This window comes from Oryx dammah, unplaced genomic scaffold (assembly GCF_014754425.2).
Source record: "Oryx dammah isolate SB20612 unplaced genomic scaffold, SCBI_Odam_1.1 HiC_scaffold_26, whole genome shotgun sequence".
NCBI classification, from domain to species: domain Eukaryota; kingdom Metazoa; phylum Chordata; class Mammalia; order Artiodactyla; family Bovidae; genus Oryx; species Oryx dammah.
Genome location: NW_024070210.1, coordinates 66,156,244 through 66,170,509, shown reverse-complemented (window position 1 = coordinate 66,170,509; position 14,266 = coordinate 66,156,244). Strand labels below are relative to the sequence as shown.

Here is a 14,266-nt window from a genome sequence, read left to right as displayed (position 1 = left end):
AGTAACTCCATGGTCTGGCCAGCTGAGGTTCCATTTCCCTCCAATCACACCAGGTTACAGCTGAGTTTCCATTTCCCCTCAATCACACCAAATTACTTAGTGTTCCCGGAATATGCTCCGCATACCCAGTGTTTCTACCTTTTCCACTACTCCTCTTTCTGTCTTGAACCCCTACCTGGAAAACGCCACCCCTCTCCATCTTTCCTTGACCCTCGGTCAAAACTCAGACTTTATTTGATTTCAGCTCGATTTGTTTACGTATTTTTACTCACATCATTTACTAAGCTCAACACAATAGTGCCTTTGGCAAATCAAGTTAAAACAGGTAAGTTGTTGGTTATCCATAACAGGCCCTGAGTCCCCAGGGCCAGCTTCTGCCAGTTGACATCTGAAAAACTTACACTGTAGATGCACATCCCATCATTTAAAAAAAAATCTTAAACCTTAAATTGTCGTTGTAACATTAAACAGGACAGGCTTATAAAAACTGTTTTTAATATCCAGAATGAAAATTAAATTCATTAAATTCATTCCTCTAAGGATAACATTTTAAATGTTTGTATGAGGCTGAAACTTGGGTTGATCTCTGATTGCTTAAATTGGTTGATAGCATTTCAGATTTTAATCATTTTTTTCTACCACCTGTGACCTGTACTTTTATAAATCTATTTTACTCCTGTGATTTTATGCAACTTGTAGTTTTAGAAACTAAAAAGAAGAGAATCACCTGCAGTCCAGTTGTTAGGACTCTGTGCTTCCACTGCTGGGGGCTCAGGTTCTACACCTGGACAGGGGGACGGGGAACTAAGATCCCACAAGCCCTGCAGTATAGGTCAAAAATTAATTAATTACTTAAAAAGCAAACAACACATAGGGACTTCCCTGGTGGTCCAGTGATTAAGAATCTGCCTTCCAGTGCAGGAGACATAGGTTCCATCCCTGGCCAGGGAACATCTTAAGATCCCACATGCCTTCAGGGCAACTAAGCCTGCACACCAAAACTACAGAGCCCATGCATCTTAAGGAAAGATCCCCAGTTAAGACAAGATGCAACCAAAAATAATAAATAAATAAATGTTTGAAAAAAATTAAAGACAAGATTTTTTTATGGATTATGGTTCTAATTTTATTGTCAGCATTTCTTAAAAGTTAAATTTTAGTTTAGTGGGAGTCAAAATATCTAAACCAGTCCTCCTAAATCCTTGATTAGATATTATATTTATTTACTTTTTAATTGTGAGATATTTTACACATATAGCAGTACATTTGGGACTTCCTTAAGTGGGCCAGTGGTTAAGAATCCGCCTGCCAATGCAGGAGACATGGGTTCAATTCCTGGTCCAGGAAGATTCCACATGCCGCAGAGCAGCCAAACCCTGTGCAACAACTACTGAGCCTGCACTAGAGAACAGCTCCTGCTAACTACAACTAGCGAAAGCCCTCACAAAGCAATGAAGACCCAGTGTAGCCAAAAATAAATAAAATTAATAAAATTTTAAAAAATTCCAGAGGCTGTGGTGAAGGCCTTTAAATAAAAAACTTCACCAATATCTGCTACTGATTTTTTTTTCCAGCTACTTTTTTTAAGGATTCAGTTTTATTAGTATTAGTACCTCTTGAGATACACTAAGAGATTAAGTATGTTGTCTTGGTGGTGAGAAAGGAATGCTTTTAATATCTTTTCCATATTTTTCCTCATTTTTCTGAAATAAGCATGTATTTCTTTTGTAATAAAAAAACAATATTTTTGCTTTGGAGGGAATAAACACCTGTTTAATCAATTAATTTCCTAGTGGAATTAATATGTTCTTTCTTTGTCTTTGAGGCCTGGTTACCTCTACTACAATTGGTTCCATAAATATTTGCTTTCTAGACTCTCTACCCACTGGACTGCTTCCTCTTCTAGGATGGAGTTCATGCCTGATCCATTCCCTATGCCTAGCAAGCTCTAACGCAAAGAACATCCATAAAAGCTGCATGGAGGAAGGAAGGAAATAAAGAATGACCAATATCCAGCCCCTGCCACGCTGATAATGCTTTTGTTACCAAACCAGATTTATTTGCTCAAAACATGGCAAGTCAAATGCTAAGACACAGAGGTTTGCAGCAGAAAAAGAATTCATTAACAAGGCAGCCAAGCCAGGAGACAGGAGAACAAATCTCAGATCCGCCTCTCTGAAGGCTTCTGATATAAAGAAACAGGGTGGGGGACTTCCCTGTTGGTACAGTGTTAAGAATCCGCCTTCCAATGATGGGGACATGGATTTAATCCCTGGTCGGTGAACCAAGATTCCACATGCTGGGGAGCAACTAAGCCCCTCTAATCACAACTGGAGAATCCCAGCTGCCACAACAAGAGCTAGCACAGCCAAAGTTTAAAAAAAAAAAAAGAAACAGGGTGATCTTAGGCATGGGGGAAGGTGATTAGAGATAGGGAAAGGTAAGGTAAATCGTGTTCTGTGTGGCCATATCTGGGTTATACACTTCTTCATGGGATGTATGTTTAAAAATGCAGGCGCTTAGCATGATCTGATGGTGGAGTTTTGACCCTCTTATGTCAAAAGGCTATTCACTGGACACCTGTGTGGGCCCAGTTTTAGGGTCAGTGTTCCCAACCAGTCTTAGCTAGCTTGAACAGAACATGAACTGATTCCAAGTTCCTAAGAAACAACTTGAGCTCCCGTTGCTATAGCGACCCACACTTCAAAGGTGTTATCTGTAGGGGTGGTTAAGGAGTCTTGTGATATATTACCCAGGCTATGTGATGCTTGAAGGGTATGAAATTAGAGAGAGAGAGAGAGAGAAAAAAAAAAAAAACACAAATTAAAGCTAGCTTAATCAGTGAAGGGAGTTTACAAGCAGAGGGAGTTTTTAAACAAGTTGTTTCTTATCTATTGTTCTGTAAAACAAGGTAATAATTTGCTAGTCATAAGCCTTTGTTAACCCTGTGGACACAGTTTGATTTTCATAATGAAAAGCTGAGTTGTTTAGAAGAACAATTTCTCCTCCTTTTATATGGGAGGAAGATCTGCCAGATAAACTGATTGTGGCAAGAGGTGAAGCCAGATGGGAAAACCAAGTAAGGGAATTCATTTCCGCCTGGATATTAAAGATGTTATCTGGTGTACATGCCTCTGACAGGGCAATCAGCAGTGGGGTAGGTGATTCTGGATGGAGCCCTCTATCTTATGCTGCATCTACAGACCAGTTTTGCAAATTTAATAAATCCCTGGCAGTCTGAGATAGTCTGCCCTCCTGTTTCCTCCCCACCCCTCCACAGTCCAGCCTGAGAGAGTAGAGCACACCGCAAATCCCTGTTCTGGTCTCTGCCCAGAACATGAGAGCCTTATGTACTTGGCTCTTTCAAGAGAGGTGACATATGCCTTGGGATGATGGCCTTACCTCTAAGACACTTGACATTTAAAAAGGATTGTTCTTACAAAATATTTAATGGCTACAAAATAATACTTATATGTATAGAAACTGAGCACATTTATAATCCTCTGCACCCACATCCTAGTGTAAGAAGGAGAACATCACTTTTGTCTTTTAAGAATCCTGCATCTCTGTCTCTGCTCTATCCCTTTCTCTTCTCTCAGAGGTAAACACTACCCTGAATATTACATTTATCATTTCCTTCAAATTGTTTATTTTTGCATGTTTGTGAGCTTTAGGTAAATAGAATTATTCTGTATTTTCCCCAATATTTGCTTTTTCATTCATTTTTATTGCTATAGTTTCCATTGTATGAATCAAGCAAAAACTTGTTCTACTTCAGATGGCAATAAAGACTGTTTCCAGTTTTTTGCTAATTACAAACAGTGCTGTTATGAGTATTCTTTTTCATATTCTTGATGCAGTCAGTGAGTTTTCCTAGGTTTATCGATGAGAGGTTTGGTGGGTCATCTTAAGCTTTACTGGATGATGCCAAATTGTTTTCCAAGGTGATTGTATCTATCATAACAATTTGTAACCCCAACAGTTAGACATCCTCACCAATACATGATGCTCACACATTTTGATTTTTTTTCAAATCTGTAAAGCATTATCTCGTTGCGGTTTAATATGCATTTCTGAATTTCTAATGATATTGAACATCATGTTTTATGTTTATTGCCTATTTCCTCTCTCTCTTTTGAAAAGTGCCTAATCGAGTCATTTGCCCATTTTTCTTCTTTTTCTTCCTAATTTGTAAGATTTCTTTATATATCCTGGGCATTAATTTTTAGTTTAACAAATCCTTTGTTAAGCATAAATATGTCTTATCTCTCTAGCTAAACTTCTAGTCCTGGAGGTAGAAAATAGGGAAAGAGAGTACAGAAAAACAGATCAGACCAGGAAGGATCCTTTAGGGTTGTCTAGTTGCTAAGTCGTGTCTGACTCTTTTGTGACCCCACGGGCTTATCCCGCCAGGCTCCTCTCTCCATGGGATTTCCCAGGCAAGAATACTGGAGTGGGTTGCCATTTCCTTTTCCAGGGGAAATTCTCAACCCAGGGGTTGAATCCGAGCCTCCTCCATCTCCTGCATTGGCAGGCAGATTCCTTACCACTTCCCTGAGCTATCAGGGAAGCTCCTTCTTTAGGGTTACAACTTGCTATTTATCCCTTGTATTTCTCTCATCGGTCAAAGTGCTGGAGGCACAGAGAGAGCCCTGTATGTGCCCTTCAGTGAAGTGAAGATTTTTCAAGAGCCCAGGAGGGAAGGTTACAGTTTGCCTTTGTTTTGCTTTTCTTTTTTAAAAAACCAATCACAACAAGGCAGATTTCACAACAAGGCAGATGAAGAATGTTGTCAGATTTTGATACATCCAGATAAGGGCATGAACACTTGGAGGTGAACTCGCCACTCTCTTTGGTGGTTGGTTCGGGGAAGTTTCTTTTGTCCCAGGTGTTGCCTTGGGTTTCCTGCACGTGTGCCATGTCTCTCCAGCTTCATGGAAAGCTCTCTTGAACGGCCAGATTCCATTGGTTTCAGTCTCTCTAGGCCTGGCACTCAGCGAAGTGCTCAGTTCTCTTACATACTTACCTACAAGGCCACAGAAATGCAAAGTTCCGCCGCTGTACTAGGAACTACAGTGGGGGAGGCAGGAATCCGCAGTGCACCGAGGGGGTCTCCTGCCTGTCTTCTGTGCGCTTAAGGAATCTCCGGAGAACGTGTCTTGGGTCGGGAAGTAGGGATCTGATAAAGGTTTTAGAGGAGTCTTTGGGTGAGGTGGGCAGAAGCTTGGAAGATCTCAGTGGGGTCGCCCTTTGCTTCCTGTTGGGCTTCACTGGGGCTGGGACGGGGACCAGCAGGACTTTGGAACCTGTTACTGGAGGTGTTGCAGTAACGGGGTGCAAGGTCAACACGCGCGCTGGGCGCCACGGCCCAACGCAGCCAGCAGAGAGAGCTCGGGGGCCGCTCCCAGCTCCGGCGCACCGGTGCGGGAGCGATCCCCCCGCTACCCAACAGAGGTCCCTCCTCGCCGCCCGACGACCCTCAGAAGCGGCGGGTGACAACACAGGGTCCCAGTGAGCTGCCCCAGGGCTGGGGGCGGGTCTCGAATCACCGAGCTCCAGGCGCGTCAAGGGCGCCCGCTCCTGATTGGCCGGTCGAGGGGCTTACGGACCAGGAGCTCAGGGATTGGCGCAACCGAAGGCCAGAGTCGGAGTAACTGGACTCTAGGCTGCTGGTCGCAGTCCCGGAGCCTGAAGGGCTGGCGTCGGCGCCCGACCTAAAGTCCAGGGAAGGAGCCTGGCCGGGACGCGCTCACCATGCCCTACCTGCTCATCAGCACCCAGATACGCATGGTGAGTACCCGCTGCCCGTCCCTGGGAGTTGGCTTTGGGCCCCGGGCCGGGGGACGCTGCCGGCCGCACCTTGGCGCCTCCCTCCCGGGCGACGCCTGCGAGTGCCGGGACGCGGAAGCCGCCTGGGACACGCCCCCGCGGGCGGCGAGGAAGGAGGTTGGAATTCGGACCCTGCCTGGATCCAGGGACTAGGGAGCTCCGTCCCGGCCGCCGGGCCCCTCCAGCGCCGGGAAGGGGGGCTACGTGCGTGCGTCCCCGCCACCCAGGAGTTCCGGGCGCCTGCGGCTCAGGTTCTACCTGCCTGTGGGAGGTCGAACCCTCTAAAAGAGATTCAGGAAGTCCTGCTCTCTCAAGCGCAGCAACCACTGCCCTACACAGAGCCGCTCCGCCGGGCAATGAGGGGTGGGAGGAAAAGAGGTTTGAAAAAGAAAAGGACGTGCTACGACACTGAGACCCCTGTGCCAAGTGGCCCGCCTACAGCTACGACCTGCGCCCTTAGGCACTTCCAGGAAGAGCTCTTCTGAGACCTTAGAAAAGAAAGAAGAAAGAACCCGGAGACGACCAGGAGGGTTAGAGGTGTGAGAACACCCATTCAACAGTAAAGCCACGCCCCTTTCCCTGGGCACAGTTTCCTCTGCAAAAAGAAGGTGCTGACTGCTCAGAATGTGACTGGGTCCCCAACCTGGGCAGCAGGACGCTCGTCTGCCCCCTACCTCTCCAGTGCTCCGGTGATCCATCTGGACTACACGGTTCCCTAGAGATGCAGGAAATAGCAGATGAGCTCTCCACTGGATGGGATAAGTCTTGGCAGTGGTTTAAGAGCCAGTCAGCTGTGCAGATGGTAAAATGTAGACTCCTGGGTCCCTTCCCAGATCTCCGGAAGCACTCTGTAAGCCTGGAGTTTGGGAATTCAGTGCTCCTGAAGCAATTTTTTAAACTAGCAGTTTCATTGGTATATGATATATATAACCACAGAATTCACGAATTTAAAGTGTACAGTTCAACAGGATTGGGTTTTGGTTTGTTTTGGCTTATTCAGAATTGTTCAACCATGACCATAAACAATTTTAGAACATTTAGAACAATTTTCGTCACCTTAAATAGAAACCCTATACCCAAACCCTGAACCTTAGCTGTCACTCATTTCCCCTGGGCCCCTCAGCCCTAGGTAACCGCTCCCCTGCTTTTCATCATAATATATGTCATTGGCCTCTTTCACTTACATGATGTTTTCAAGGTTCATCCATATTGTAGCATGCATCAGTACTCATCCCTCTTTATCGTCGAATAAAATTCCATTGAAAGGCTGTATCACATTTCATTTATCCACTCATCAGTTGACAAACATTTCTTCTACTTTTTGGCTACTGTGAATAATGCTACTGTCTGTGCAAGTTTTTATGTGGACATACATTTGCATTTCTCTGTTCTCTGGGTGATTCTGATACAGATACACGCAGTGGTGCCTGACATGAAGGTGCCGGTGTTGGGCACTGCCCAGTCCAGCCTAGAGGGGTCAAGGAGGCCCCACATTGCTCAGTCTGATGACTGATGGACTCCACCCCTTCCCAGCTTGTGTTTAGCCCCCAAGATTCCTTCCCTCTCCCTCCAGCCTTTAACTGAAGTGGGCTCAGATAAAGGCTAACCTTGACCTGGCAGACAGCCAAGCAGCCTCTGTGGCTTACCTTGCAGGAGGTGGGCCCCACCATAGTGGGCGATGAGCACTCAGATCCAGAACTGATGCAGCATCTGGGGGCCTCAAAAAGAAGTGTCCTGGGAAACAACTTGTAAGTAGTAGCATTCCTAAGACTCTTCTCCCCGGCAGCCCCGAGGCCTGTCTTTGTTCCATTTACACAAGAAAATGCCCCTGCCCAGCCTCAGGACCCCTCTGCCTGCATCCTGACGATCTGTCCTCTGTAGGGTGGGTTCCATCTGCAGCCTCACCACAGCCCCCCAGACTTGCTCTGAGAGCTTTTCCATTGGCCCTCCCTTCACAAGGGAGCCCCTGGACAAGGTACCAGGACAGAGTCCATTCCCCTGAGTATAGACTTCTGCTAGTGCACTGCTTCTTGCCTTACCCTTTCATCTCTAAGCTGAATCCCATCAAGGCCAAGACAGGCAGAGAGAAAGACTCTAGCTTGAAGAGCTGAATGAGTAACAAAGCTCAGCCCTAGGAACAGGATGCCTGGGTCCTGCTTCCAGTTCAACTGCTGCCCGGGGACTTAACCACTTCCCTCGGCATCCTTCACCCCAGCTCCAAGTCTAAACAGTGATCATTAATTCCTCTTCTGCCCCTCATTCCTTCCTACCCAGTGGACAGGGAGAACAGGCTAGAACTCCTAAGAAAGGTCACCAGAGTGTACCCCAGTTAAAAGAAGGGAAAGAGGAGGTGAGCTGGCCCTAGCCCCTTGGTCAGTATTGAAAGGCTGAAGCCAACCCCATCCCTTTGCCATGAGGCTTTTGTCTCTGAGATGCCCAGCCTGGGGCTTGAGCTCTTTATCTACCTGATGGCCCTTCAGAATTAATTAACCCTGAAAGAAGGGAAACCAAGCATTCTCCATCCTAGGGGGCAGCACCCACAGCCAGGAGCTCTTGGAAGGCCAACCTTATTGCTCCAGGACTGCAGGACAGTCAGGCAAGAGGACAGAGGCCTGGGGGATGGCCCTGGGAAAGGAGGCTGCTCCCTCCAAATTGGCAGTAACCCAGGACATGTGGGCTATTTTCAGACTAACAGAGGTGTTACTATCTGCATGACATCAGAGAAGCTGCTTTACCCCTCTTGATTTTCTTATAAATAAAATGGGAATAACAGTACCTCCCTTAGGTTGTTAAGAGGAATAAATGAGATGATGCAAAGAGCTAAGCAGGTGACAGGGCAGGGAACATTTGCAGAAGGCCACCTGCAAACAGCAGTCCTGTTAGGAGTACTCGCGACCAGCCGAGTCTGCAGCAGATACTAGGTTTGTACGCGGGGCTGTGCTGTGTACCCTCTCATGCCACTCTCCTTCTCTTTGCAGCTCTGAGTACTACGTGAATGACCCTCCTCGAATAGTCCTGGACAAGCTGGAGCGCAGGGGCTTCCGTGTGCTGAGCATGACAGGGGTGGGCCAGACGCTGGTGTGGTGCCTGCACAAGGAGTGACCCTCCCACACTGAGGAGCGCCAGTCACCCCTTCTTTGGAGCGGCTGCCATGGTCCCTGACCCCAGGACCCTGCCTTGCTCACCGCCCTGCCCTTCTTCCCCAACTGTCCTTCTCCTTGGCCCAGCACCACTGGGCAGTGAATGGCCTTCTCTGAAACCTATCTCAGACAGTGTGGAAGGGTAGGGCCCCTGGCCCTGGGGCCCTCAGCTGCCCCTCCAGCTTCAGGCCAGGCGCAGGCCCTGGAGGAGGCCCTGTTCTGTCAAAAACTGAGGGGCTGATGAGCCAGGCTGCCCCTGACAGGGAGCTGGGTGCCCCTGTGGAGCATGGCTCCAGGACTGGGTGGGTGGGGCCTGCATAGCTAGTCCAAGCCAATAAAGGGCTGTGATGAGAGGTTGCTCCTCTGCTCTGCTGGCCACTGACTCTCACCAAGTGGAGCACCTCCCTGGGGTCTGCCCACTCCCTGGGAGGGAGCGCCAGGCCTGGGCGGAGCCCAGAAACCAGGACCACGCTTGGGTAGGCCCACACCCTATACCTATGTATGCAATAGAGGTAGACTCTTAAAAAACAGAAAGTTTATTGGTGATGTTTAAGAAAGGGGTCGTGGGAGGGGAGGGCTGGAGGCAGGAGGTTACGTGGGCTGCCCCGCCTGGTCCTCCTGCTGCATCTGGGCGATCAGCTGCTGCCGCTCAGCTGCCTGGCGCATGCGCATCATGACAAGGCTCTCGTAGTCCCTCTCGGACACCACCGAGCCCTGGGGACAGAGAGAGACAGGGAGGGATCAGGGTGGCAGGGCAGTGTCCCACAGACTCCAGGCTTGGAGGGCGGGGCCTAGGCACAGCCACCACCAACGCTCAAGGAGAAGGCTGCCCGGGAAAGGGAGGACCCTGGAACATCCCGCAACCCCAAGCCACCCATATTCCCTCACAGCAAGCAGGCCTTTGGCAGCAGGCCAACTGCTCGGCTGCCTCCCTCCAGCCCATCAAGCAGCTGCCACCTCACCCCGCCTCCCCTTCTCCCAGGCCCTTCGCATCTGCAGGCAGCTCGGTGACTCACTTGTTCATGCTCTAGCCAGGCCCTGGTCTCCCTCATGTCCTCCACCCCATGGTTTCTGCCTTCCACCAGTTCCCAGGGAAGAGGGTTTGTTGAAGGTGCAGAAATATACCAGCTCTTCCAGGAGGAGGTGAGAGCACTGCCCCCTCCCAGATGCCCTCCCTTCCTGTGGTCTGGCTCCTGCTAAGGACACAGAGGGAGCCCCACCTAGGAGGAGAGGGAAACAAGAGGCCAGCCTGCCTCCTAAAAATACACACCGGGGCTCCCAGAGGGCAGGGCCCTGGCTGCTGCTTTTATGATCTTGCCAGCAGTGTGAGAGATTAAAGAGGGCAGTATTTTAATAGTCCAAAGAATAATAAATAACCACCTCAGTAGGCCAAGGCTGTGGGCTGGAGAGGCGGCTCTGCAGGAGAGCCCCGAGCCACCGACCTCATGCCCTGATAAGGTCTGCAGTGGGTCTTAGATCCACTTCCTCCCTCCATGCAGCTGAAGCTGTGTGAATACAGGTGAAGCCCACCAGAAGTGGCACAGAAGCAAGCCAGGTCAGAGGGGGCTGCACAGCAGAGAGCTTCTTGTAGTACCCCAAGCTGGTGCACCTTCGCGGAACAAGCCAAGAAGAAAGTTTGGTGGTCAGTGACCCAGGGAATTAGAAGGGAGTGGCTAGGGTTAAGATGCTAGGCCCTGGCCAACTGGTTTGGAGTCGGGGATGTATGGAACCAGGAAGTGTTACTCAGCCCAGATCCCCCTGTTCCTCCCAACAACCCCACGCCTCCTCTCTCCCAAGCTGCAGCAACTTCAAGGAGAGTTGCCCTCTCCGCCAGGCCCACCTCTTAGGCTTGGCCCAGCCCCTTCCCCAGAGGACAGACCCCAGATGAGGTCCACACAGCCTGACAGGAAGGTAGGACCCTGGCCCTCAACCGTCCTTTCCTGCCCTGAGGCCATCTGGGTAAATCAAGGAAGGGTGAGGAAACAGCAGCCAGGTTTGATGTCAGGCCAAGTGGAGGTCAGTTCTCCCTTCCCCAAGATAATGCTGCTCTGCTGAGAATACCTGAAGTCACCCTTGGCACGCCCCTGGGAGGAGCCAGCGCTTTATAGGTGCAGGGCTGCCTACCCTTAACACACCCTCTGCCTCTTTCCTCCTCCCCATCCCTGCGGGTTCTGCTAATGAGGGCCTGTCACTGGGCCCCAGGTCTGAGTCACCCACACCAGTGACAGGTCCCTTCCTTCCCCAACAGTCATTCCACACGCCTGTGTTTCAATCAACTCCCACCTCTGAGTTCCTCACTCCAGACACAGGAGCTGGAGAGCCAGGCTGCCCACCAAGGCCCAGAGCACTGGGGCTGTGGAGGAAGAGGAGGCAGCGTGGTGACACAGAGCAGGGCTGCCCGGACAGTCCCCAGAGGAATCCTCAGCTCCCTGGTGCCCCAGGGTGTTGGCCGCACAGCCCAAACCCCAGCCTGCAGATGCTGCAATTACCTCAGAGCCTGAACGCGACTTCCCACCTGACTGAGTCAACTGAAGACAACAAAACATCTCCACCGCCACACGCAGTCACAAACAGCCAAGCCACTAATCACAGTCTGGGAGCTACCAGCGGAGAGGCCGGTCCCCTGCCGGGGCCAGGGAGAAGCCAGCTGAGCCGGTGAGAAGCCCAGCCCCACGGAAGACAATTCAGCTCTCATCTACCACAGCTGCCCGAACTCCAGCTCCGTAAGTGCCGTTTCCTCCTCCTGGGGTTTTTCCACTACCCTATCGAGTAACCGGGCCACTCCTGCCCCTCTGGGAAACTCCTGTTGCCAGGCACTCCCAGCTCTCGGCTCTCTTGGACTGCCCTGCACGCCGTCTCATCATCCAGGATGCTCGCCCACGCTTCGTGCTGAGCAGAAACCCGGAGGCCTCTGCTTCTGCCCGCGAGGGCTGCCTGATTCTCGCTGTTCACTGCTCCAGCGGGGCCCGATGGTCCCCAGCTGCCCTTGACCGGGCTTCTGAGGTACCAGGCTGGTCTGCGGGCTCCCCAGGGCCCCATGGAGATTTGGCGCAAAGGCTCCTTCCGCAGCCCCTCCTTCTTCAAGCGGCTGAGCCTGGGGCGGCCGCGGAGACTCCGGCGACAGGGCAGCGTGCTCAGTCAGGCCAGCACGGCTGGGGGGGACCATGAGGAGTACAGCAACCGAGAGGTCATCCGGGAGCTGCGAGGGAGACCGGATGGCCGGCGCCTGCCACTGTGGGGGGACGAGCAGCCCCGGGCCACCCTGCTGGCCCCGCCCAAACCCCCACGTCTCTACCGGGAAAGCTTCAGCTGCCCCAACATCCTAGAGGCCCCCTCCGCAGAGTACACTGCCGCCTACTCTGCCACCCTGCCCTCCACACTCTCCGTGGCAGACACCCTCCACCGATCCTCCGAGGAGGACCTTACAGACACGCCCCCCTTCCAGAGGACACCTGCTCCGGACCTCAGCGATCCCTTCTTCTCCTTCAAAGTGGACCTGGGGATTTCACTTCTTGAGGAGGTTCTGCAGATGCTGAGAGAGCAATTTCCCAGTGAGCTCAGCTTCTGAATGGGAGGAGGGTGGGCAGAGGTGGGGTGACTGAAAGAGGTGGGAGCCTGGGGACCCAGAGAAGGAGGGGACAGTCAGGGATTAAGGTAGGGATAGAAATCCAGGTCCCTGCCTGCCCCTCCCCCACCCTCTGGGGTCCTGAACAGTTCTCTGAATCACCCCAGGGTGGAGGGACAGAGGTATAGAGGCAAGCCAGAAATGTGAGGGGGGCGGCTGCTGGCAGGAGCCCTGAAGACAGCTAGCTAGGCTGGGAAGGGAGGCCACGCCTGCAGCCACAGGGGCCAGGCAGAGGCCTGGGTGGAGGCAGAGGGATGGCGTCAAAATGGCAAGTCTGGGAGTGGAGGACACAGACTGGGCTCAAAGATGGGTGCACTGTGCCAGCTCCTACATGTGGCTGTTTAAAGTCACACTAATTAAAACTAAATACAATAAAAAAGTCATCCCAGTCACACTAGCCACATTTCAAGGGCTCAGCAGCCATATATGACCAAGGGTTACCACACTGAACGGCAAACGGTGATCGTTAACGTCACTGGAGAAAGTTCTATTGGGCCACACAGGCCTAGACCATAGCCTGGTGGGGGGAGGTAAGCACATGGGACCTGCCAGGGGAGGGAGAGGCTTGTGGGGTAGAAAGAGTGAGGCTGGGGGAGACACAGAGAGTAACTCAGGAAAAAGTCCAAAGAAATCACTAGCAGGAAAGGGGGCGTGAGAGACTCAAAATGCTAACACAGCTGCCCGGAGCACTCCCTGGAGCCCAAGGGAGGAACTCGAGGGGATGTCAGGCACAGACAACTTCAGAAGAGAGGCTTTAGGAAATTCTTGGAAATATTTATGATGGGAGCCCTGGGGAAACGCAACGAAATATAGTGCAGTTTTCCCTCCTTCCTGCACCCATGAGAATATGCGAGGTCTGATCCGGGGACGGACACAAAGCTCAAGGCTGTTACAGTAAAGAGGCACAGGTGATCTCCAGAATCACCACCAGGACCAAGGAGTTTTGCTCAAAGCCTCTGATGATGGGGGTTGCGGTGCTGCCCTGACGCCTGGCCAGAAGACCTGGAGCTGGAGCCTGGCTGGCGGCATGTGGTTCTGGCACACACTGCCTCCACGATGCAAGCCTTATGGCCTCCCCGTTTCTATTCTGTGTGCATGTGCGAATCGGAAAGCTTCCCTGGGGGTGCAGATGATAAATAAAGTTCTTTATTACACAGCCTATGGCATGTCATCTGGGGCTGTGAAATGCTGGGACTTAACAGGAGTGAGGAGAGAAACAGTCTCTAAAGAAGAGTTCCAGGTCAGGCTCAGAGCAGCTCCTTTTCCTCCTGTCCAGGGTCTGGGACACACTCCAGAGAGTACCCCATCCTCACCGGTGAGGGCCATGTCAGAGAGCAGGGGAACATGCCAGAGGCAGTGGGAGCAGAGCCCTTGCTGACCTGCTGAGGGGCACTCTTCCCCCCAGAGGGGCTGGAGCATATCAGCCTGAGGCAGAGACCCCCAGACACTTCAGAGAAGGGAGAGCTCTTGCCCCACCAAAGTGGGGGCAGGTGTGACCTGGGCCAGGTGTGTGTATATATATGTGTATGCGGGGGGAGTGAACACAAGCCTTCGTGGGGCCATGGGGACTAAGAGCTGGTACGTGGCGTGTGTCAGCTCAAGTCTGTGCTTCCCCCCAAGAGTCGGGCACCAGGTAGCACCTCAGTGTCGGCAGGGTAGCCAGTGTTATTTC

General features: G+C 51.3%; 3 protein-coding genes across 5 annotated transcripts in view; 2 read left to right on the top strand and 1 right to left on the bottom strand.

Annotated features, from left to right (window-relative positions):
- The first annotated feature begins 5,327 nt into the window (after positions 1 to 5,327).
- GCHFR (GTP cyclohydrolase I feedback regulator) lies at positions 5,328 to 9,496 on the top strand. Its single transcript, XM_040226912.1, has 3 exons — positions 5,328 to 5,790; positions 7,483 to 7,577; positions 8,808 to 9,496. Exons 1-3 carry the CDS (start codon positions 5,755 to 5,757, stop codon positions 8,929 to 8,931), a joined length of 255 nt encoding a protein of 84 aa, XP_040082846.1. The 5' UTR covers positions 5,328 to 5,754; the 3' UTR covers positions 8,932 to 9,496.
- DNAJC17 (DnaJ heat shock protein family (Hsp40) member C17) overlaps positions 9,488 to 14,266 on the bottom strand; it is a 28,781-nt gene continuing 24,002 nt past the window's right edge. For 2 of the 3 annotated variants that reach the window (XR_005718733.1, XM_040226905.1), the window contains one exon: positions 9,488 to 9,683. Coding sequence is in view for 2 of the 3 variants with exons in the window: in XM_040226905.1 (XP_040082839.1) it covers positions 9,561 to 9,683 (123 nt within the window). In the remaining variant the exon portion in view is untranslated. Of the gene's footprint in view, positions 9,684 to 10,411; positions 10,579 to 14,266 lie in introns of all 3 variants that reach the window. The other variant, XM_040226904.1, reaches the window with a different exon arrangement.
- Positions 11,661 to 13,753, top strand: CUNH15orf62 (chromosome unknown C15orf62 homolog). Its single transcript, XM_040226911.1, has one exon. It carries the CDS (start codon positions 12,007 to 12,009, stop codon positions 12,535 to 12,537), a length of 531 nt encoding a protein of 176 aa, XP_040082845.1. The 5' UTR covers positions 11,661 to 12,006; the 3' UTR covers positions 12,538 to 13,753.